The sequence below is a fragment of the Gymnoscopelus braueri genome (assembly GCF_963280865.1).
Source record: "Gymnoscopelus braueri genome assembly, chromosome: 11".
NCBI classification, from domain to species: Eukaryota; Metazoa; Chordata; class Actinopteri; order Myctophiformes; family Myctophidae; genus Gymnoscopelus; species Gymnoscopelus braueri.
Window position 1 is genome coordinate 42,043,383 of NC_137613.1, and position 24,012 is coordinate 42,067,394.

Here is a 24,012-nt window from a genome sequence, read left to right on the forward strand (position 1 = left end):
CATTTTGAATTCCGGACTTTTACTTGTAACAGAGTATTTCTACATTGCGGTATTGATACTTTTACTTAAGTAAAAACATTTGACTACTTTTTCCACCGCTGATCCTCAACTGGGGGGCCCTTGAAATGAAAAAGGTTGAGAACCAGTTCTTACTAAGGTGTCGGTGGAGGAGGAGGAGGGACCGACAGAGAGAGGAGGCGGGGTTTGAATGCGTGGGTTTGGCTGCATTTACGCACGAAGCTGCAATCAGCTCCAAACCCATCATTTGTCAGGAGTTCATCTACAGAGAAGGTTGTCAAGAGACTGATCTCCACGCCGAGAGCCTCAGGGGATACGATCATTTAAATAAACACCGGTAAGTTGTTTTCTATTTACCAGTGGTGGAAAAAGTACTGGAATTTCTTACTTAAGAAAAAGTATCAATACTGCAATGTAGAAAAAATAATGTTACAACTAAAAGTTACTTGAGTAAAAGTACAAAAGTATCAAATTGTACTTATAGTACCAAAAGTAGAAAGTAGGCTACTCATTATGCAGAATGTCCCGTTTCACAAGGTAGCCTATCATATGTATAAAATCTATTAAAACAGATCTACAAGCTCACAATGCGTAGATCAGTTATTTTCAAATGGCCAAAATGTATAGGGCTAAAGTGGTTAATGTATGTTTTGTAATAATAATCCAAATCTACAAAGTAACTACAGTAACTAAAGTTTTCAAACAAAAAAAATTGTGCTCAAGTACAGTACTTGAGTAAATGTACTTAGTTACTGTATTTACATATATCCTATGTTTATACAAGGGTTATAACTTATAAGATGTACAACATTTAAAAAGAAAGACCCACAAAGGCTGTGTGAGGATGAGATTGACATGTCTAGGAATATTGTACATATTACCATTATGTGCAACTCGCTCTGACACAATGAGACACATAACCGGTTCAGCATTCATTCTGAAACGTCAAATCACTGTCACCGTTTCTTAAAATGTGTTAAATCATCTTCCCCTTTACTTGCTTGATGAATTGTTGGACAAACTCAGTCAAACTCAAACCCTTTACTGTAGCAATTGAACTGAAAATGTCATACTATGTCTGTCTACTGTTATTTATGTGTAATTAGCCTACAGAAGCCAAAAGGTGAAGGTATTGGTAGACTTTTGTCTCGTCCAAAAGCTCTGCTCAAGAGAGGATTCTTTTTTTTTTTAAAGGGAAAAAAAGACAGGATGCACTTCAGTTCACAAGAGGATACAGTGTTTCCCTCTGGAAAATGAGGAAACCGTTAATATTGGGTAGTAAAAAAACAGACAGGGGGCCTGAACAGGACTCTGTGTGTAACTGATATCCAAGACCACAATAAGGGCTGGGGACCTCTTTTTTCTTTTAACTAGGATTTATGGACTGAAAAACAAGGTGACCATTGAGGAATTGACCCCTCTCTGTTAACAAGTCTGGATTTATAGCCCTGAATGAGATGCTTGAAATATGACACATTGATAAAGGTTAAGCCTGGTTTAGGGCTATGCTTGCCTTCGTCTTAGGACGGTGTCGAAAATAGCAGATCTACAACCTCACACCATGCAGTATGCGCAATGCGTTTGTACGCTTGTAGATCGGCTATTTTCCTTGTGTGACACCGTCGTATGAGGGAGCCTACATTTGGCATTAGGGGTTAGATATTATGGTTAGTCAGAGGGCAGTGATTTAATATTATATTATATGTTTATTAGCATGTTATACAATGGCAAATTTTGTGTGTCTAGGAGTCAGGACCATGTCAATGAGCCATTCAGTCATATCGTCTTGAGTCACAATGATGTCATGTTGCATGTTGTCTGCTTCAGCCTACAGGGATATTTGTTCCACAGACTCAACACCCAATTCGCACCAAGTTAAATAGTTTCCAAGTGTTCACCAACAACACAAACACATAGCATCATCGCACTCAAATCCATTTGGGTTAAATAAACACATTGTAAGGCCATTTAAGCAATTGAGTTCAGCATGTATTCTCCCCTGCTTTATCATCAGAAAGGCTTTTGCGGAAAAACAAAATCCCCTGTCTTTTTTTTCTCCTGAAAGGAATTTTGAGTTGAGTTTTTTCTTTCCTTTTAGAAAACAGAGGGTGGAAGAAAAATGCATTTGTTTGCTTTTTTCGTCTCAGTGTTGAAACCACATGATTTTGCCACGTTTTGACCACACGCACATTCTTCTGAAATTCTTCTTGTTGGCGAAGGTTGGGCCTGTATACAACCACTGGAATTGAGCCAGATAACAGCTAAAGGAGATGGATTGTGTGTTGCCCACTGACTGGATGGTACAGGATCAGACAGTCGAGGGGACATTAGTTCCTGACTGTCCAAGAACCCCTAACATCACCAGTTTGTCCCATTCTCAATCCACAAGAGAGTCAACAATGGAAACCTGTGGTGATTATGTTGGTGAGAAAGTTAGTGAAATCTCTGATCGGTATACTATCCTTTGGGAATATTATGCTTTATTCAAAATATTCAATTTTGAATAAAGTGTATCTATATAATACACATGCTGCAGTCTGGTCACCTATACATAGGCTATTTTGAACTCCAAAAACAGTTCTCTCCTCCTGAACTGGTCTGCCACAATGATCTGACCTAATGGTGCAGTTTGGCATTGAACAATTTTAGATTCTACCTTCAATTGGTATTATTGATCTTTCTCCATTGCCATGAATGACGACTCAAAGCCCAGTTTTTCAGGAAACCCCAGACATTGTGTGCTTCTCGAACATGAGTATGTTACTCCAAATCAAAGACAAATAAATCAGATCAGCAAACATGAAACAGATGCAGGAGGCCACAGAAGAGCTGTTCCACATAGAAAACAAACAGCTCATATTAACACCCAAGACATCAAGACACACCACTTCCAACTGCTGATGGGAAAATATGTTTACATGTATATTTGGTTTGGATAATAGATGCTGACTAGACCAACTGTGTATTTATGTTACTGAACCAACCAAGTGTCCAAATATAACATAGCCTGTTCCCTGTTGTCATAAGCAATGTCACTCAAATGGATTTGGAAAGTTATTTTTTTTTTTTTTTTTTTTTTAACTCAGTGATTTTCTCGATTTGAAACTGCTTCTTTGAAGCAAGATTAATATTCCTGAAACATTGGCCAACATTTTCTTTTCACAATTTTTTGGTTTAAATTGTTTGTTTGTTTGTTTTGAAGCTTCAGAATATTTTCTTTTGTTCAACAAGTATAAAAGAGTAATTGTTGCGTGTGTTTCCCTGACAGAGTATGTTCCCTGACAGTGGGCTGGTGTTTGTTGACCAGAGGTGAGGCTCAGGGTCCCCGGGACCTTTGTTGCTGCAGCCTACCTAGTTCTCCACGAGGAACATAGTCTATGATACTCGTTGCAATTGAAGTCTTTGGCAGCACATTAGGGTTGAAGTGTGGAAAGCTGTGGTATTAACACTCGCCGTCCTCTGCGATGCTTGACTGCCTTTGATGGCAGCAATGGTGATGCTTGACCGACATTTGGTATATGTCAGTGGCGCATGGCAAGTCAGTGTACCTCTGTTTGTTCACCAAGAGTATTTCAAGCTTACCCCTGAAAGTGTGCTCTCAGAACTCACATATAAATTGGGGGGATTGAATCCTGCATTTCTGCAGTTCTCTGGTAGTTTTCACACATGTCCTCTACATGCTGGCTGTCAAGAGTTACATTGACCTGAAGAGCAAGGGATTTGAACACATTCCTCCATTGACATTTCTGCCCTGGCACAAGCCAACTCTTGTCTCAATCGGTTGAAGTGACCGTGGCACATTGGTCAAGGAGAGTTGGCCTTGTTCGGTATCCAGCTTACCAAAATGATGTACCGTATACTGAAAACTTTGTGTTTCAGAACATCTTGCCTAGGCTGGAACATACAACAAAATGCAAAATGCTTGTTCTTTTTTTAAATTGTGTGCGTGCTGTTGAAAGGGCCCTTGTGATTCTACAGGAAGTCACTGCACATTGGGTGTCTTTGTACAGGGATAAAAGAGAGCACAGTCCCCTCACGGCTGGGGGCTAGTCTTGTATTCTTTTTCTCTGTCATAATTTATGGCCCCAACCAAAATGTAGACCTTTACCCCATGCTTGATATAGCAGCCCTCTTTATAACAAGCTGATCATACTGTAGCACTGTGTGTGCCTACCAATACTGTAATTCTGTTCATGGAACAAGGGTGTGTCACACAATATGAGAATTGTTCTAAGGTCATGGGGTCATTTAAGCTACATAAACTGTTTTGTGGAAAATAAACAAGATTGTGGGGTGGTAACTGAGTAACACCCGCTTTTCCTTTTCCCAGCATAGTCCCCGTGTTCCTTCTCTGGTTGTTACTGTATTGAACAAAGCTGTGATTGTAAGTTCAAGCAGTATCACATTTGAAAGGTTAAATGTCAAGAAGCCTCCCTTTAAACATGAGTGGAGAAGTGTGCTGCTGGGACAGGTGCTAGAAGCCTGTGGAATGTAAGTTACTGTAGGTTCTGCACTGTAGCTGTATGAATCTGTGGATATGACGCTTTTAACACTTACCCATTTAATTGTTCCGTGGATGCAGAGACCCTTACTGCGTGCAACAGTGGTTTTCATCATGGAACATTCTGGTTTGTAAACCTTAGGACACAGTCTTAATCCCCCCCGTTGGGAAGATAAACAGCGACACCATACAGCACTCACATAGCTCACACACCCCTGGCTCGGGGTCCAAATGAACTGTCAGGTCGTTTAGGAGACAACACCATCGGCATGAAGCCTTGAAGGGACAAGAGGCAGGCGGCCTGGTGGCCGATCATGGGAGAGTGTTGCCATTTGGCTCGTGATGCAAAGCATTCTCAGCCAAGTGACTCCAGTTAATCTTTCACCGGGATGGACAATATATCAGAGAAGAATGCAAAGTGTCTGCTTGTCATTGTGAGCTGTGGACTCGCTGTCAGATAGTGTGCTAGCCGAGAGAGAACACTCACACAGGATGGATGTCTGTTTGGTTTAACCTCTCAGGAAGAAGTGTGTGTGTGTGTGTGTGTGTGTGTGTGTGTGTGTGTGTGTGTGTGTGTGTGTGTGTGTGTGTGTGTGTGTGTGTGTGTGTGTGTGTGTGTGTGTGTGTGTGTGTGTGTGTGTGTGTGTGTGGGGGGGTATATTGTAATTAGTGGATGCAGTCACAGTCACCTGGAGAAAGATGTGGAACCATCACTGGCTCCAAAAATATACTGCTGCCTAGTTTGTGTCAACACTTAGCATGAACCTAATAAAAGTCCTCTACACTCCAAACTGAGTTATCCAGTCTACTACAGACTAAATGTCGGGAGATCCTTTGAACTTCAAAAACAAACTCTTCATGACTTCATTACGGACTCCAGCTAGTATAGTTTAAAAGGACATTTCTAACCCCAAGGCTTTCTCTAAATCAGTAAAGGAAGTTGTAAACAGGACAGCTTTTTTGCGGGCAGTTATGGCTTGCACTGTGTTTCCGGTAGGTAGGATATTTGGTCCTTAATATTGTTGTGACCAAAATGCTCTTAAAAGAAGTGTGAAAATTAGATAAATTAGATTAATTTTGATTGTATTCTGAATAGGGACAACTAAAGGCCGCAGAATGTATTTACAGATGTTGTGCCTCAGGAAAAGGAACAAAAAACACAGAATGAAAGAGGACTGTGTCCGGAAGGAAAACCATTGTTGTATCACAGCTTTCATTGTTTTTGCGATATATGGACTAGAATAGAAGCCCAGCTGCCATAGGCATTTGGAGGGGAAGTCAGGCTGATCCCCCTCATCACCACTACCAGACAGTAAACGGACACAAAACAGACATGGATGTTATGTTTTGTTTCTGTTTGGAGTTTGCTTATGTCTGTTTGACCTTGCTAGCACAGATCCATTTAACCGGAGGCAGCCCTGTTATCAGCAGGGAGGACGCGGTGGAATGTCCAATGATTCGCTGACTTTGCCGGCAAGTTAGTAATCATTGAGATAGTTAAGGAAATAGAGTTGGGTCTGCGTAGTCTTGAGAACATGAGTGTAGAGTGTGTCTTTTGTGTGTTTACCTGAATTTGCAGGATTAAGTATTTCATATTTGGACATTTGAAACAGGAAGTCTGATAGCATGCAGTCAAACATGGAATTTTGGCCCCTGAGTGACTCTCAAACTGTCTTCTAAATGGACCAGAGGCAAATAGTTGGAGGTTCCAGAACATTAAGCACAATGACCTGTAAAAAAGGAAAAAAAAAGAAATCAGCTCTGTGGAACGCAGGGGCCTTTCGTGAGCAATGTTTGTTTCTTACCACCCTCTGCTTTATATTAAACCACAGGGCGCTGTGTTTAATTGTTTTTCTGAGAAGTGGGCTTCATTATGAGCAATGGTTTCTGCCTGGGTTCAGTCACTGGTTTGAAATGGGGTCCATGGCGTCATCTTCTGTTAAGTGGGGGCTGAGGCCTTTATCGTCCCCAGGGGGATTTCACTCCAACATCAAAACCACGCTATTCTCAGCTGGACTTTGTTGATCCCACCTCACCCCCCCTCCCAACCTTTTTCTTTTTTTTTGACATTTTGGAAGCATGACAAACACTTTCTGTGCCCAGGAGAGTGGGGGGGGGGGGGGGGTGGATAAACAAAATTCCCGTCCAAGAGAAACATTTACGTCCCAGGCTTAAGAGTCTTTGTGCATGCCATATTCCTGACATTGTTTTCTTGACCATGCGATACCCATGCTCTGGAGAACTTCTGTGTTCATGCCATGCTAGTCCTAAGACTCATTTGTACTTCATCCCACGGCCACGTTGCTTGCTGACAGATTTTCAGTGAATGACATGGTCGGACAATGAAGAATAAATTAGGCTTTAAACCCCGTGCTCTCAATATCCTCAACCCAAGAAGCACGGCCAGCCACACTTAATTTCCTTACTCATCGCCTTTATCTATATTTGTCATGAATCAGAACTGGGGTCACATACTCTAGCTCCCCACTGGGTTTAGAAACAGTCAATGTTATGATGATACTAGCTCTCTACAGCTAGAGCATTTTCAGGAATATTTCCATTCATACTTCCTCTGTCGCCGCCAAACTGTGAATCATGCCATTCATAAATGAAATTGGCAATATTTCCCAGGGTGTTGTTCCACAGGTTTTCTTATTCAACAGTCCACAGTTATTCTTAAAACGTCGGCTGTCGCCTCACAGCTAGAAGGTCCTGGGTTCGATTCCCGCCGGGGACGATGTGGGCGCTGGGGGCGTGTCTTCTCCTCCGAGTCATCAGCGCCCATACCCTAGGTGGGGTTGGCGAAAGGGCCTACTCTGTGTGGAGTTTGCATGATCTCCCCGTGTCTCCTAGGGTAGTTAATACCCTCACAAAAACATGTAGTAATCCTGGTCGCTATACCGCCTCCCCCATGACAGCCGGGGCGCCTGATGGAGGGGAAGGGAACTGGTTGGAATAACGTGTTCCTTCCACGCGCTACGTCCAACCAGGAAAACTCCCCCCTGTCAGGTGACAAGAAGGTCAGTTGGCTCTCATGCCTGAAGGAAGCATGAGCTCGGCCCTGGCCTCCCTACTGTGGGGGACTGGTGTAGTGCTGGTGTAGGTTTGGTGTAGCGCCCAGGATCACTTAGGAAATTGGCACCGGGTGAAAAATATGGGTTACAAAAATCGCGGGATAAAAAAAAAAAAAAAAAAAAAAAAAAAACGTCGGTACCATAGAACTAAGTCTTATGAACCTGTGATTCTTTACATCATTCATGATGTCAAATATTGAGCATTGTTGGTGATAGTGAAAACGTTGTTATATCTTTTGGATCAGACAGATACAATACACAGAGACACATAGAGCAGTGTTGGGTCAACCACTTAAATAAACCTTCTATACTTGACCAGAGTCACCCAGGGGTCTATACTAGGCCCGCTCCTGTTTTCCCCCCCTGCTCTACACTAAATATCTTCACAGAAAATAGCCAATCTACAAGCTCACAACGTGACGCATTGCTGAATGTTTGCCCCAGAAAAGCGATGCTAGGGTTGATGCAGCACAAATATTCTCTCAAGAGGGCCTGAGATGGACCATTGTCCATCTAAGGCCCATTCATCGTAGTGGGACTGCTGTGTGTTCTTTGATGGCATCAAAGATCAAATGGATTGAAAGGTTTGACCTAGACTTTAGGAATAACATGATTAAAGCTAGTGGTCTGTCCCTTAACAGGGATGAAGCCCCCCCACTCATGCACACGCACACGCACACGCACACGCACACTCACACTCACACTCACACTCACACTCACACTCACACTCACACTCACACTCACACTCACACTCACACTCACATATGCACACTCGTAAACAGAAAGGCTTTGAAATAGAGACGGCTCTTTCATTGCTGCTTCCAACAATTAATATTGTTTAGTGTTTCTTTTCCAATGCCAAACTGCCACGGGGGGTTTCCTTCAAACAATGTGGCAGAGAGAGAGGGAGAAACGTTAAACGCTTTCACTTGTTGATGAGGAATGATGAAATGGGAGAAGCAGCCATTTCATTACTTTACTAATTTACTCAGGAACTGGCCATAAGTTATTGGAACAGACATTTGCTCAGCCCTTTCTCCATTCTCAGTGGTTAAATCAGTTTTATGTACTATGTGGAACATTTGTAACCATACAATTTCCATGCCTCTCAGAATACATTCTCTCTCCCTCTCTTTCCAGTTTACTTACAGTAAAATCCTCAGTGTTAATGTATCCATTTGTAACTCTGAGTTAACCATTTGCATCCATATACTATGTCACAATAGGAAACATTCCTAAAAAAATAGCCAATCCACAAGCTCACAACACATTGCGTTTTGCAACGTGCTGTGAGAATGTAGATCTCCTACTTTCGGCAAGGAGGTTTGGTGTAGAGAGTGGAGGCGGGCAAGGATAGACCCCTGGGGGACTCTGGTCAACAAAGTATATAGGGTTCAATTGGTTACATTAACTCTAAGAATTTCACTATGTACCCACTCTCCCTGTGTCAGGATGTTCTAGTAAAGACTAAAACCGTGGCTGTGATTTCTCTGTTCCAGGACCTGTGTATAGGGCAACATGAGTGACCGTTTTGACTGCACAAACTGCAACGAGTCCCTGTATGGACGTAAATACATCCAGGTGGATGAGAAGCCTCATTGCATCCCCTGCTATGACCGCCTATATGCCAACACCTGTCAGGAATGTAAAGAACTCATTGCACATAATACCAGGGTAAGCTAAAATATCTATATATCTAATATATATATCTATGTGTGTGTGTGTGTGTGTGTGTGTGTGTGTGTGTGTGTGTGTGTGTGTGTGTGTGTGTGTGTGTGTGTGTGTGTGTGTGTGTGTGTGTGTGTGTGTGTGCGTGCGTGCGTGCGCGTGTGTGTGTGTGTGTGCGTGTGCGCGCTTGTGTGTGTGTGCGTGTGCATGCGTGTGCGTGCTTCTGACTAATGTTGGGCATTAAACCAGTTTATTGGGGATTGTCAAATTGAGTACAAAATTGGTCACCCCAGTTTGATTTGACTCAAACTGGGGTGGACTGCAGCTACCCTATCTTTGGGTCTGCCACTACACCTACAAAGCTCTCATACACAGCCCTTACAATCTGTTAGGGTTAAAGGAGATTATTTTTTTTTTTCTGTGAGATCTGACGTTCATAGTGACAGAACACTATGCAAAATTAAAAAAAAAAAAAAATCCCCAAGTCTCGCTAGACGAGATTGAAATCTTGAGATTTCAATCTCGTCTAGCGAGACTTCTGTTTTTTTTTTGGGGACAGTGTTCTGTCACTATGAACGTCAGATCCAAAAAAAAAAAAAAAAGCAATTAAAATATGTGATCTAACGCAAGGCCTATCCGCACACGTTTTAAGCTGTGGCGGACCCGGGATGGAGTTATGAATTTTTTCTATTGTACCATTCATCCTAAGATATCATAACGTCATAGAAAAGGTAAGAAAACCTTAGTCCAAAATTCTCCTTTAAGGTTAGGTATGTATCCGGAAAGGGTTAAAGTTAGGCATGTATATGTTAGAGTTAAGATTAGGGTAAGGGTTACATTAGTTATGCTTGTGTTAAGGGGTTATGGATTGGAAGTCAATGTAATGTCGCCCAAAGTGTGATAAGCAAGCAGGTGTGTGTACTGTAATTTTGTGTATCTTGATAATGTCATACACAAGGTTTTACTACATTTTTGCATGTGTGTACCTGCATGTGTCTGGCTGACTTAGTTGTCCCGTGTTCAGTTTCAGTGACTTCTGTAGAACAGCTGGAGTTTTTAGAAATCATAATTCTTGTATTTTTGTGTGCTAAATACCACAATGTCTGAACTTCCCTTGCACTGCTCCGGGTGTTTTGGTCAGTTTAAAATGAAAACAAACAGCTGGAGTGTTATGCTTTATTCATCCTACTCCAGTCCATGTCACGTGGCAAAAAGAGCCATCTACAAGCTCACAGCGCTTTGCATCGCAACATGTTGTGAACTTGTAGATCTGCTATTTTTGGCACGTGACACCATTGTACGACAAAGTAGAAATAAGGCTTTATTATGGACTCCCTATGATGGTCTGGCAATGAATAAAGCTGCTGTTTGCTTTGGCTTCCCCTCCTCCAGAACCCATCTTTCTCTGTCCCCACGCTCAATTGTTTCTGTAGAAACCCACACGTTAAATATAAGTCATTTTGTTTTTCCTCACCCACAATTCAGTGACACCATTTTTCAAAACGCTTGCTTGAACTGGAGCTGAACTGGAACTCAAGCAGCTGTTTAAGAATATCAGACTGGGAGTTGTTCCAACACATGAATATGAAAGTTATTAAAGTGATGAAACCTTAATAACCACTACTTTTTTTAGGATTGATTTTAAAATTATTTTAATAGTTTATAAAGCTCTAAGTGTTCTGGCACCTTCCTACATCTCTGACTGCCTAGAGAGATATGTTCCAAACCGGGCCCTCATGTCTTCAAGTGCTGACCTGCTCGAGGTGCCTACAATGACATAAAAAAAATACGGTGAAGCAGCATTCTGCTTTTACGGACCGACAGTGTGGAATAAACTCCCATTACACTTAAGACAGGCAGCCTCTGTCGATAGCTTTAAAGCACAGCTCAAGACCTATTTCTTCACTCTTGCTTTTAGCTGATTCTTTCGTTGATTTTTAATTCCTCACTGTATTGCCTATTTTAATGTTGTTTTATGCCTTTGCTTTTATTTTATTTTATTTTATTTTTGTTTGCTTTATTGTTAAATTGGTTCTAACTGTAATTGTATTCTTGCTCTGTAAAGCACTTTGAGCTGCATTTCATGTCATGAAAGGTGCTATACAAATAAAGTTTATTATTATTATTATTATTACTGTTTTCACATACACTTAGTGTAGAAAAACACAAAGTATTTCAATATGAGACACCTCTCAATGTTAATGTCATTTCTCTCCTCCTCTCCTCTCCTCTAGGAGTTGTTCTATGAAGACAGGCACTACCACGAGCATTGCTTCCGTTGTTTCCGCTGTGATCGCTGTCTGGCAGATGAGCCTTTCACCAGCCAGGATGACGCGCTGGTCTGCAACGACTGCTATTGTAACGAGTTCTCCTCCAAATGCGTGGCCTGTGACAAGACTGTCATGCCAGGTAGAGAGACACGCAAAGGACATGGGCCTCGTCACGGTTCAACTTTGTCCCGAATGTTTTTTTTCTTCTCATCTTACCACCACCTCCTCCTTAGGGGCAAAATCATGCGTAATGACTCTTTCACAGTCAGCCACCATTCAAGCGTAGACGAGTATCGAGCGCTGTCACACCCAGCTGTGGCGTGGACTAAGAGGCTAATGGCTTTTTGTTGTTGAGGGTGTGGCAGCTTAGATGTGACGATGCGTGATTGTTTTCTTACTCAGACTAAGAAAATGCCCACCGGTGGATCTTTTCAGCCCTGGGCATAATATTATTATGACGACATGCTGCTGCACCACTGGTGTCAAATGACTGTGAATTAGCCAGGATTGTGGTCAGGGCGGGGTGTTATAACTCACCAGACCTTTTTGTGAACCAAGGGCAGTCTTATTTTAGCAAGGTTTAGTTAAACACTACACTGCCTACTTGTTCCTCTCCAAAATGCAATGAATTGCACTTTCCAGGCCCCATCCCCATTTTGGCTGGGTCTCAATTCCCAAAGCTCATAAAAACAGGGGCAGTGATTAAAAGATTATTGGACGTCCATTTTCATAGGCACGACTGGCTCCTGACTTTTGTTAGCCTTTGCAATAGTGTGTGTATTTGGAGAGGTATTAACCAGACTGCACACTCTCACATTCATGCGATTAAAATAACAACCACCTATAACGTGGTGAAAACCGTTAAATATGAGTTGCATAATGGTGTTGTGCAATCAAGTATGCTTGTGGATTGATTTGTCATGGCATGTCAGTGCTGATGAGGTTTTATTCAAGGTAAGCTGAAGTAATTGTAAGGTGTGTAAAGGTTGTACTGTATGAAAACAGGTTAGTCCATTGAATCATCACCTTTGGCTGTTTCAACACGTTAATCTCAAGTTGCCTTCTTCTTCTGTTGTTCTCCCTTCACTTTCTTTTCTTCTCATCACAGGCTCGAGGAAGCTAGAGTATGGAGGCTCCACATGGCATGAGGACTGTTTTGTTTGTCATGGCTGTGAAAAGCCCATCGGTGCCCAGTCCTTCATCCCAGATAAAGATGACTACTACTGTGTGCCTTGCTATGAGGGCAGGTTTGCCCCTCGATGCAGCCACTGCAAAAAGGTGAAACAGGCCTGCCTTAACCACTGTAACCCTGGTGTCCCTATTTTGTCTATGTCAGACAAAATCATTTTCAAATCAACATTTAAGAAATTATAATAATATATGTATTAGGGTTCCCCAAACGTATGAAAATAGCCGATCAAGCTCACAATGCATCATGTCACAGTGCGGCGCGTTGTGATCTGCTATTTTAGCTATTCATGCGATGGGCTTGTGTGGTTAAACCTCCCTTGGTTCTTGCTTGTGGATGTTAGCCAAAAAAGTTTACACATTTTGTATTATTTTGGTTGTTTGCTAATAAGTCAGAAAGCTGTGTCAATTCATTGATAATCATGTGTCCATGTTCAACAGGCTCTGGCCAAAGGTGGTGTGACTTACAAGGATGAAACATGGCATAAAGAGTGTTTTGTGTGCACGGGCTGCAAGATCCAACTGGCAGGCCAGCCCTTCACCTCCCAGGGGGACAGCCCTTATTGTGTCAAGTGCTTCAGCAACCTTTATGCCCAAAAGTGTGCTGGTTGCAACACAGCAATCACAGGTTAGTGAGCTATGCTGTAGAGAAGCACTGTCTGTTTCTAAAGTTTGTCTTTTAAAACAGCCCGGTGGCGTGTTCCCAGCTACGGTATTATTGATATAAATGAAGATAAAGAAAGGGTGAGAGTAAGTTGAGAACGTTATCAATATAATGAGCCTCTCCATCTTGGCAGTTTTTACTAGCCTTGGCAAAGAGGCATTGCATGCCAGAGCGAGGACATGCATGCCGTGGTATTGCCCACAGCTATGACGTGAATGCCAATATTTTCAGGTACACAAAAAAAACTGGCAGTTCTTCTCTGCTTTTATTACCAGCTGGCTAAGTGTTGCGTATAAGTTGAGTAATGTGTTTATGCACTTTCTCATCCATCACCTGTGTAATAATAATGAGTGAGTGGTTAATTTAGTTCCTTGTTGTTAACCACATGGAATTGATTCCTCTCAGGATTTGGAGATGGGAAATACATTTCTTTTGAGGACAAGCAGTGGCATCAGCCATGCTTCAAATGCTCACGCTGCTCCGTGTCGTTGGTGGGCGCTGGCTTCTTCCCCGACCGAGACCAGATTCTGTGTACAGACTGCAACAATGACGAATGACCGCCTACTGCTTCCGTCTGTAAAATCAATTCAGCCCGACCAGTCAAATATTCATACTTCAGTATTGTGTGAAGACTATGTACTGTATGCTCTTGGTTTTGCTGACACAAACAGAAAACATCTTAACCTCAGCCTTGCAGATGAACACCACATTCGACTAAACCCACCCACAGTATAAACCAAGCCAATGTTTTATTTCAGTATTTGCATAAACTCTGCTTCTCTGGTCAATCTAAAGCACATTGAAATGTATGTATAAATTCTGCAGAAATGATGTGTAATAATGTCTGACAGCTTTGTTTCCTTTATTTTGTAATGTACAGTATATTTTGCACAAAAGAGACACATACCATAAATCAGCTATGCTTAGCAAATATATTTTTTACATTTTCTATAATCAGTGTTGAAAAAGGTTTGTATTGTCCTTAAATATCTAGTCATATGATAAGTTCCTCTTTCATGCATGCAGTTAATAATGTATCCAGTAAGTGCTGGATACATTATAACTTCCTTGTTGGCAGGGAATCTTCTTAAAATCTAAAATGTCCTTTATTCCAGAGACTGTATGTAGTATTTGTTTGAGACATACAGGTTTTGTGTGAGCTTGTACTTTACAGCATTTGAAAAAAGTATTGTAGTTTCAGTGTTGATGATGCTTACGTATGTATGCTTAGGGACTTCTAGCATGGCTGCCACAGTAACAAGCAATGATATATAACCCTATGCAATATTCATAGCTATAATATAAGCAATGACAAATGGCATACTTTAATCAAAGACTGAAAAATGCACAATGCACTGCTTAACACCATTATCTTTACCAACACTAAATTAAAAAGCAGCAATGTTTCAACACTTTGGTGGATATATTTTTATAAGAATTGTTTTGACTGTACAATGACATGCATTGCGATGCTTTTGCTAACAGACACAAGATGTCATATGGTTCAAATCTCTCATCCACGGTGGAACAAATAACACAGAAAATCAGAAGAACAGAAATAATCTGATATTCAACATCCTTATATAGGACTCCCAAAAAAATGGAAAAGCATTACTTAGAAAAAGCCTTCTGTTCTAAGAGCCCTCTCTACTTCTCTTCAAAACAGTTGCGGCTTCTGGAATCTTTCAGTGGGTAGTCCCTAGCAGACCTTCCCCTTATTATAACTTACATAATCCCCATAAATATTTACAGTTCTGAACCCCTGTGTTGACCTGATGTGATTGTGTTTATACAGGGTCTGTACTATTGAGGTGTCCACGTCATAGCAAATGAGCAGAAAGACCATTAACATCAATGTTGATTTGACAAACTGGCAAGATTTACCAAAAGTTCTACATTCTGTACTGTATGTAGTTTTTCAGATGCTTATTGAATTAACCCACACCTGGACTTAATATTATAAAATGCTATATAAAAAAGCACAACTATTTCATTACTTCAGACAGTAATAGCTTGATCCACAAAAAGTAAAATATTCTGAGCTAAAGAGAAAAGCAACATTTGCGGCAGGGTCAGCGGGACGCAAAACAGCATTTTTGAAATTAGGGACTTTGTGTGAACCATACACATCAGTCTGAAGGAGGGGAAAATGAAGGGGCCAGCCAGAGCCTCTGTATTTAAAAGTAGGCTAGACACAGCTGGGATTGACAAGTGCTGACACTAAATAGATGACTGCTGAACTCGATCCAAGCCACTTGGTTTACCCTCCTCTTTTAAAATGGGACGTTGGCTGTCATGCTTATCTTGAACTATCACAGAGTAGCGCATTCTAATCGTGTGTTTAATGACAGGTTCCGTTTGTTGTTCCTCTCTGTGTCTACAGTGTTAGACTGCTTGCTTACTTCTCTGTATCCCACTAAGATCTTATCACAAGATCAACCCTTGATCGTGAAAAATAAAAGGCCATGTTGTGCTGTTGTTCAGTTCTGGCTTTTCCCATGACTCTTCCTGAAATATGTTTGACCTTGTTGTCCAAGATTTAAAAGATCATGTTTGGTCCCAGGAGGAGGAGGAGGAGACAGGCTTGAGAAGCCAGGAGAAGAGTGAATCTCTGTGGCAAACATTCATGATTTCACATTGTCAGGGTTGGGTGTGATAGCAAGATTATTGTAAATGCACAACATTACAAAAACTTAATGTATGTACAGATTTGTGACTACTGACATTTGAAGTCATTGTATAAATATCAGTAACCAGATTACAGTTAACTAAAAACAGGAAATTATGAGGTTGAACACAAACATGCATTTATGCAAGGGCATAAATGAAATATATACAGCACATATCTTGAAATAGTAATTAATCTAGGTTATACATTGTGATGGACATTCAAAGTGCTGTAAACTGGAATACACTGTCAGTTTGAGTTGTACATTTGATGCTCTGTTAGACACAAGCCACACTTCTCAGTGTTCCAGGCTGGATGGTGTATGTATGGGGGTTTGGCTCTGACTGCTTGTAATTGGCGTCTGAGAAAAGGGCCAAGTGTATTGGCTGCATCTGAGAGCTGAGGTCACCATCAAAAACACACTGAGCCTCAGGTCTTTACCTCCCGTTTTAGTTTTTGTGATTGGATTAATAAACCTTACACTACTAACACGCACCTACGTGGACAAAAGATGAAATACCACTACTATCTACCATGCAATACCCAGTCTGAGCCCTCTTCAGACTTGGCTTGCCACAGGAAGGCATAAGACTATATAGGCTGCATACCAGCAAAAGCCCTGGTGAGGGGTGAACCACACTTATGCCCATATGCAAGCTTTCCTTCTCACCCACAAACAATTCACAGTCACTCACATCCTTCAATGTTACACAGTAACATCCTCAGGGTTAATTTAACTCTGAGAATGTACAAATGTAACCAAATGGACCCATAATAGTCCATTTGAATACATTTGTACATTGCACTCAGTTATGAATCAATAAATGAACACTGAAGATTTTACTGTATAGGGTGCTTTGAGATACCACTAGAACACTCAAGTGAAATAGCTGCCCATAACTAACAATAGCAATCACAAATGTGTGCAGGAAATCAATATGTAATAATGGATTACAGTAATAAAGTAATCCACCCAGCCCTAAACCCTGGTTCTTTGGGTAACTAAAGCTTCCAAGAACCACATTCAACAGAATTCTACTAGTGGAAGCTGTTAAAGCAATCAGAGACTCACAACAGTGACCACCCACAAGCCTGACTGAAGAGGGCTTTGCGTCACGTGATGCCATTTATCTCTCTGCTGTTTTAGGTGCTAGTTTGAAATGAATGTAAACACTTAATATATCCATTAACTCCCATTCCATTTTTGGCTCATGAGGACACAATTAGCACCAATAAGTACTATAGCCAATTGGTAGGTTTGTGAAATAGCCATCCCTGCTCATAAATATTAAATAACTACTTAAAAGTAATTGTGGTTACAGGCACTTGAGTTCAGGTACAGGAAGTCTTTGTGGCATCCAATGTTTCCATGAGTCTTGTTCATGATTTTCAGTTAATTTCCTGAACTGTCTGGAAATTAAACAAGGATTGGCTGGTACCCCATAATACATACTGTGTGCACAGTCATGCCTCATTAGTCATTATTACACACACACACACACACACACACACAGATTACAACTGGAATGCTATCTAGTGTGAACATAAAACAAGTTTCCATCCTGATCATCCTCGGGGCACATTGTAAACTGTGACTGGTAAGCGAGTCATGGACTCTAACGTAACCTAGTCTGAACCTTTCTCTCTTTTAGAGTTGGATGGTTTAACTGCACATGGGAGGAGACAGGGTGGGGATAAAAAAAAAATACTGTGACACAGTCTGTGGTTAAGAAAAGAAAAATGTCCAGCATGTCTTAGGAACCCTGTATTAAAGTACAGCATATAATCATACATTAAGAGCCCTCTCCAGGTAAAGACTGCAGTTCATATTGAGAGCAAAATACTCAACTGTGTCCCCACAAAAAAAAAGATGACAGGAATATGCATGGTAGACACTGAGCAGTTGGGATGGAGGAAAAATAAAACACAGTAATTGTGTCATACATTCCAAATGAAATGTGACTCTAAAATGGTGTGGCAGAGAAAAGCATAAAACCGAGGAATGCATTCCAAGGATGGACGTCTCCCAGACAGTCCCTCCATCATCTCGTTTGTCAGCAGTTCCGCTTTACCAGGGTGTCTTTCTTCATCCCAGCAAGATCCTTTTAGACAGTTCTCGGCTTTAATAATGTAGGAGCTACTACAGCTTCTGAGTTGTTCTGAGCTTGACAAATTACAGAAGGGAGTATTTAACAAGAGCAAAATCTTAAATTTTACCTCAAGGCTCAAAAGATTTTTTTCAAGCCTTGAGATCAGAGATGTCTCCAACCCATTTTGGTTAGCAACAGAAACTGTAGTAGATTTTAGGTTACCTTCAGAAAAGCGTAACTAGACTAAAAGTGACATTGTTCTGTTAATAGTGTAGCTAGGCGGTTAACATTTTAGCGCCACCTAGTGATAGGTTTAGGTATTTCATGGTGACAACACCCAAAGAACAGTACTTATGTCTAGTCCTTAATAACACCATTTTACTGAACAAGAATAAATCAGCAGCATAAAGGAATTGAATATCTCTCACATGACTAAATGCCAAACGGAAGACTGCCCTGACTGATGAAAAGCAGGCAACACTGTGTAAACAACATGGGGTTGCCATACAATCTTGAGCAACAGTCGCTCTTCACTCAAGTGGTTACTATTTTCATAAACTAAACTCACACTGTGAGAACTGTCACAAAGGAACGCAATAACAATTTCATTATGTTAGTATGTAAACACTCTGATCATATTTGGACTTTAAAAACAATCTGTGTAAAAACAGTACCAAATAATTCCATGATCTCACAACAATTGATGAGGAAATTACAGAGTAAAGTAAATAAGGGTAGAAACTCGGGAGACATCCAAGAATTTGTTCAAAGCCTCATCAAAGTTAACTGGCCTCCAACTGCACATGACAGGGTTATACAAGAAGCAACGCTGGTTTAAGGCAGTAATTACAGTCAGACGGGGAAGGGAAGGAAATGCCAATATTATCCAAGCTATGACCTCTCTCTCTTGCCATAGGCTGTTGTAATTACCAAGACCACAATTTATAATACCCTTAATTAATATTTAAAGACTTGGGTTTCACTTTGAACAAATAATCAAAAAGTTTGTTGTTTTATTACAATGTTATGCTAAATAAGTCTTGAAATAAAAGCTGGGGCAATAATAATGATCTACAGTACTATTACTTACAAAAAACAAATGTCAAGACAAATCTTTTGTTACAATGGGGAAACATGACAGTTACATAATAAATATGTTTTAAACACTATACAATGTGGTGTTACTAGGCTGGGCCTGTAGTAACATGCAAGACCATTCATCTTTTAAAAGGAAGGTAAAAAAAAAAGAAGCATAAACACAAATGTATCCAAAAGTTAGCAAAGGGGAATGTCAATTTACATGGTACAGGCAGAAATATGACAACCAACAAAGGTGTACAAAGTCCAGAAACTGTGACCATAGGCCTCCTCTGTTGTCCAGGTGTTCAGGTCTATAATCACGGAGGCATCTTCTTTATTAAGTTGAATAGTCCTGTGGCAGAGGCGGCATGATTTTAATAAAAGAAAATAAATCCAGCACAGTAGAGGCCAAAATGATGCACAGTAAGAAATGAAGAACTCAACTTACAGCTCTTGGTTTCTTGTTTACTTTCATGTCAAACCTACAAGAGAACCAAACAGGTTTAAATTAGATATCGTACCAAATTAAAATCTTTCGTTTCTTTTGTTGCTCAACGTAGCCATGGCCGAAAAGCAGTACTGCTGCAGGGACAGATGCTAACAGTGTCCAGACCATAACAAGAACACCTGTTTCTTTTTGTATGTACGTAATCTGTAGCCTCACCAATCATGTTAATAGCACTAGAGTTTTTTTAACCAGCTAAGAATAGGACAACTTGAGCTTTTGGAATTAATCTGAGGTCGAAACTTGAAGATGTGTTGATACTCCAGTATTACATATGAACTATCTAATAGCATCTAGAGAGTTGCATGCTGATGTGTTATATATAATAATTATGGCTCACAAATGAAGTGTTGAACATGCAGTATGACAGAGTAACTACTACTCTTAAGGTCCCTACACACCGTGGGAGTTTTATTCATGCGATTGATTCGCCCAAAAATATATTTTTTTGAACTATTTATGTCATGAGTACATCTCCAAAGAAAGAGAATATTATCTACTATAAAGTGATGCAATTTTTGAGGCATCAACTAAACAATATAAAAATAGTTTATGTGAAATACAATTTTCACATTATTTATTCATCACGCCCCCAGTGTGTAAAGACCTTTAAACTTGAAAAACTCTAGGTCAACAGAAGCAGACGGCGAACAAGAGCAGGGCAGAGACAGTGGAAAAGTAGGATGGGGTTTGCAGTCAGCTAAGACCATGGGAGCAGGAAGTAAAATTTCAGACTTACTCAAAGTCATAATCAAACATGGCAGAAGGACTGGGGGGGAGGGGTCAGCATTAGGGGAAGGAAAAGAGCAGCAGTAGTTAGTACAACAATCAGAAGTTAGGTCCTACTTAGAAATGAATACTGCAGTCCAGACTGAAGTGTGTGAATATTATGTCACAAATAAAATGAGGCTGTGCAAATCTGTCATTGTTTAGAACAACACTGTGGTCTCTGAATTGGAGATTTTTTTTTCCATCAAAGGACACCTTTAATGACAAAATGTAACACATTCTGTCAAGTACATGAAAATCTGACATAACACTTCCCAATTTCCTCTCTTGTCAAAACACATTCTTTTATGTGAGCTGGTGACCCTTTTCCAGCTTTGTATGAACTCTCGACATGCAGAACACATTGGGAAGAGTTATGTCAGATATTCCCGTCCTCCTCACAATAGAATGATAGGATTCATATTAAATAATGCCCTATAACAAAGGGGAATATGTTGACCAATGCAAAGTAACTTGCAGTACCATGGAATAGCTCCTGATTACTCTGCATACTGTACATTCTAAAGAACAAGTGGGAGCTACTTATAACCCTAATGTTTAGCCACTAAACCCAATGATTCTTTTTTGATACTTTTCATTTGCATCTAACCTGTGTCTGTTCTTGTTCTTCCTCTTCTTGTGGTTGCCATGGTGGCTGCTTGAGGAGGACGAGGCAGCTTTCTGTGGCTTCAGATCCTGCAGGGTTCCGTCTGCGTCCTCTGTGTCCTCGTGACTGGGCTCATTCTCCTGGTTCTGGAGGTCCGGAGAGGTGTCACTCTCTGTCCCACTGCCCGGCTCACCTGAAGGTGTCCACCCGGCCCCCCAAAAAAAACAGTACAAACTCAGCACCTCATCCTGTTGTCTATCACCACAAAAAGGGTAAAATAATTGTTGATGCTGTACATTTTAGTATAGTCATGGTATCTGGTGACTTACGCTTTTCGTTCATATGATCTGGTATACCGCCAAGTGCACAAACCGCCTGTTGAACAAGAGAGAATGTCCTGTATTCTCACTTTGTATCGGGTGAAAATTGTTCACCTTGAATATACTGTGATTATTTTTGAAAAGGGCAGTGAGAGAGAGAGGCACTCACCGCAACTGACGTGACAGACGACTTGCTGAACAAACGCTCTGCCTCTTTGAATTTCCTATTTCTTCTGTCCGTCTTACTGTTGGAGTTCCTATTACGAAGGTATAACAAAACAACGGCATTAAGTGAGTCGAGCAAAGGTTGCCATTCTGGCCCCAATGTAAAACTCCATGACTTTTCCTTTATAAATACACCATATACTGCCATGGTGTGCTTACTTTTGGTTGGTGAGGTATCTGTCCCATCCTCTGATGATGTTCCCATACATCTGGGTGTCTTCTAGGTAGCTGCCCTCGAATGCATAGATCTGTCTTTCCAAGTTCACCAATGTCTCCTGAAGTATTTAAGCAAAACAGGTTCCAATAATAATGCATCTGCCAGTGTTAACTGTAACTCTGAGAATGTACAGATGTAACCAAATGGACTTTGGGTCCATTTGATTACATTTTGTCCACTCATAAATCAAAGGACCGCAAAGAATATTAATACCGTATTATAGCAGATACAGGACTGACTGCACATATGAAAACTTCCTTGAGGAGCACATAATATGGGCACACAATTGACATGTGTGTTGCGACTGGTGTGGGGTCATTAATGACACTATGTTCAGTCCAGCAATCATTTCGGACCCTGTTGGATAGTGGAGAAGTGGAGATATTATACTAAACACAAGTTTTCTGCCAGAACTTTCAAATGGATATGGAACTAGGACTGTAGCTGACTCCCCAAGTCTCAGCAATTCTTTATTGGGTGAGTACACTGACTACAGACGCAGCGCCACAAATTTAAATAGGGAGGGAGGGCATGGGAGTGATACTGTATGTATGTGTATATGGAACACATTCAATGTATGTAATATCACAGCCATTCTAGGGCCAACAATGCCCTTAATGAGTTGTTAGAAATGGGTGTAAAAATATGTAACAGGGAATGAGCCGAGAAAGGCCTCCCAAAAAACACAGGAACAGTCCTTTCAAGAGCAAAGTCCTCAAGCACCCAGTACTCACTTAATTGTCATTTTTTAAATTGGGTTTTTATACATATTTCAAATACAGGACATAGACACAGAAAAAAACTATACAAAAAAAATACAATACACCAAAACAAACCCTAACATTTGCCCACCCAACCCCACACCAGCCCTGAGGGGAGAAGAATATAATTAAGCATAGTTACATGTGTATAAAAAGGATAATGATAACAGTAATAATAAGTGTAGTGCCATTATATGCGATACGATGTTGTCTTTGTTGTGCTAGCTAAAAGGTAGCAAGCTAGCGTTAGCCCATACAGCCACATAGACCGGAAGCTCAGCTAGCTGCGGTTAGCTTAGCATTCAGCGCGGCCTAGTGGTGCGGATGAAAAAACGCTCCAACTTATGGTCTGACGGAGACCGTTAACGTTTGCAAAATGCAAGCGCTTTGCGGGTCGTAACTTACAGCCAGCTCTTGTTTCCTCTTCACCAGCTCTGCGAGCTCCCGACGGGTGTCGGGGATCTGTGGAGGAGTCACCTTAGCGTGCATCGCCATGATGAATCTCCCTTTGGAAAAACTAAACAAATGGCGCGGATGGTGCCAATTCTTCTAGTTGTGTTTTATGGCGGGCGGCGATCGCGTGTCGTGCAGTAGCGCCACCTACCGAGTTGTTGCGTGAACCGCGGAGCTACTGCCCGTTTTTTCCAATAGAGTCTCTGGGATCAGTCGGACTGTTGATCATTCTCTCTGACTCAGATTAATACCGATATAACTCACTAAATTGAAAAATGGAAATGTGTTTAAAGGCCAGTCCACACCATTTGGGAATAATGGCTGCAAGGAGTTGGAGTTGCATTGGTGTGTGGACGCAAGCAACTCTCTATTTTTAATATCTGGAATCTAGAGTTGCAATACCAACCCTTGACAGCCCATACATCTAAACAGAAAAGTCCTATCTGATTGTATTAAACGACGTTAAACTCACCAACATTGCAGCTGTACGGAAAGCTTGAATTATCCTCTTTCTATCTGCAAAGTTTTTGTTTCATAAAAAATCCACCGTAGTAGACATGTTATGAGCTACTTTCTGTCAATAAATTCCGTGCAGGTGATTATTTGTCTAAGTATTGGAGTTTGGAAGCGTTTAATACAATCTGATAGGACTTTTCTGTTTGGATGTATGGGCTGTCAAGGGTTGGTATTGCAACTCTAGATTTCCAGATATAAAAGATAGGATCTAGTTCTTTAAGTCAGCCATGCCAATATAAATTGCCTATATAACTCACTAAATTGAAAAATGGAAACGTGTTTAAAGGCCAGGCCAGTCCACACCAATGCAACTTCTTGCAACTGCCATTTGGGAATAATGGTTGCAACTTGCAAGGAGTTGCAGTTGCAAGGAGTTGCATTGGTGTGGACTGGCCTTAAGAGAAAACAAATGAGATTGT

General features: G+C 40.9%; 3 protein-coding genes across 4 annotated transcripts in view; 1 reads left to right on the forward strand and 2 right to left on the reverse strand.

Annotated features, from left to right (window-relative positions):
- The first annotated feature begins 272 nt into the window (after window positions 1–272).
- Window positions 273–15,801, forward strand: LOC308095847 (four and a half LIM domains protein 3-like). The gene is made up of 6 exons (XM_080442960.1): window positions 273–354; window positions 9,093–9,267; window positions 11,496–11,670; window positions 12,640–12,809; window positions 13,161–13,347; window positions 13,789–15,801. Exons 2-6 carry the CDS (start codon window positions 9,112–9,114, stop codon window positions 13,938–13,940), a joined length of 840 nt encoding a protein of 279 aa, XP_080299086.1. The 5' UTR covers window positions 273–354; window positions 9,093–9,111; the 3' UTR covers window positions 13,941–15,801.
- A 3,331-nt stretch (window positions 15,802–19,132) lies between these two features.
- On the reverse strand, window positions 19,133–23,269 carry meaf6 (MYST/Esa1-associated factor 6). 2 transcript variants are annotated; one of them, XM_080442181.1, is made up of 7 exons: window positions 23,030–23,251; window positions 21,806–21,921; window positions 21,591–21,678; window positions 21,431–21,476; window positions 21,105–21,294; window positions 19,670–19,703; window positions 19,133–19,573 (listed from the first exon to the last, which is right to left on the reverse strand). In XM_080442181.1, exons 1-7 carry the CDS (start codon window positions 23,117–23,119, stop codon window positions 19,559–19,561), a joined length of 579 nt encoding a protein of 192 aa, XP_080298307.1. In that variant the 5' UTR covers window positions 23,120–23,251; the 3' UTR covers window positions 19,133–19,558. The 2 variants fall into 2 exon arrangements, with proteins under 2 accessions (XP_080298307.1, XP_080298308.1); XM_080442182.1 differs by lacking the exons at window positions 19,133–19,573; window positions 19,670–19,703 and adding an exon at window positions 19,748–20,495 and having other exon boundaries at window positions 23,030–23,269.
- A 56-nt stretch (window positions 23,270–23,325) lies between these two features.
- Window positions 23,326–24,012, reverse strand: part of myo1g (myosin IG) — a 419,914-nt gene continuing 419,227 nt past the window's right edge. The window contains exon 23 of the transcript XR_013934045.1: window positions 23,326–23,336. The gene's annotated coding sequence lies outside the window, so the exon portion shown is untranslated. The remainder of the gene's footprint in view (window positions 23,337–24,012) is intronic.